Source organism: Entamoeba invadens (genome assembly GCF_000330505.1).
Source record: "Entamoeba invadens IP1 unplaced genomic scaffold scaff_1105074725081, whole genome shotgun sequence".
NCBI classification, from domain to species: domain Eukaryota; phylum Evosea; order Mastigamoebida; family Endamoebidae; genus Entamoeba; species Entamoeba invadens.
This window is the reverse complement of record NW_004443509.1, coordinates 1-1,077: the sequence shown is the minus strand read 5'-3', so window position 1 is coordinate 1,077 and position 1,077 is coordinate 1. Positions and strand designations below refer to the sequence as shown.

Genomic DNA, 1,077 nt, shown 5'->3' with positions numbered 1-1,077 from the left:
CGCTGCTGCCCATACAGTCGGGCGTCGGCAACATCGCCAATGCCGTGCTGACCGGGCCTGGTCGACGGCCCGTTCGAGAACATGACGGCCTTCACCGAGGTCATCCAGGACGGCATGCTCGACCTGATCGACTCGGGCAAGCTGCGCATGGCCTCCGCCACCGCCTTCTCGCTGAGCCCGGAAGCTGCGGCCAACCTCAACGCCGACATGGGCCGCTATCGCGACAAGATGATCCTGCGCCCCCAGGAGATCAGCAATCACCCCGAACTGATCCGCCGGCTCGGCTGCATCGCCATGAACGGCCTGATCGAGGCCGACATCTACGGCAACGTCAACTCGACCCACATCATGGGGTCGCGCATCCAGAACGGCATCGGCGGTTCCGGCGACTTCGCCCGCAACGCCTATGTGTCGATCTTCATGACGCCTTCGACGGCCAAGGGCGGCAAGATCTCGGCCATCGTGCCGCAGGCGAGCCATGTCGATCACATCAACCAGGACGTCCAGGTGCTGGTCACCGAGCAGGGGCTTGCGGACCTGCGCGGCCTGTCGCCCAAACAGCGCGCGCGGCTGATCATCGACAACTGCGCCCATCCGGATTATCGCCCGGCGCTGGCCGACTATTTCGAGCGGGCGTTGAAGCATTCCTATGGCCTGCAGTCGCCGTCGCTGCTCAACGAGGCGCTGTCCTGGCACCAGCGATATGTCGAGACCGGCTCGATGCGCCCCTGATCACTGCCCGACGAAGAAGTCGCTGATGCGGGCCGCGGTCTGTTTCAGGACCGGCAGGATCTCCGCCTCCATTTCGGCCGGCGAGTGGCGCGTCGACTGCGTCGAGACGTTGATGGCCGCGACCACCGCGCCCGCGCGGTCGCGCAGAGGCACGGCGATCGACCGCAGGCCGATCTCCAGTTCCTCGTCGACCAGGGCGTAGCCGTTTTTCCGTACGGCGGTGATGATCTCGCTGAGCTTCGCGGCATCGGTGATGGTCTTCGGCGTGCGCTGTTCGAACGTCGCGCGCGCCAGGAAGGCGTCGAACTCCGGCTCGGAAAGCCCCGACAGCAGCACGCGCCCATG

General features: G+C 65.9%; 1 protein-coding gene across 1 annotated transcript; it reads left to right on the top strand.

Annotated features, from left to right (window-relative positions):
* Nucleotides 1-81: 81 nt before the first annotated feature.
* On the top strand, nucleotides 82-732 carry EIN_445100 (hypothetical protein; the record flags this gene model as incomplete). The annotated part of the gene is made up of 1 exon (XM_004258333.1): nucleotides 82-732. One exon carries the CDS (start codon nucleotides 82-84, stop codon nucleotides 730-732), a length of 651 nt encoding a protein of 216 aa, XP_004258381.1.
* Nucleotides 733-1,077: the final 345 nt, after the last annotated feature.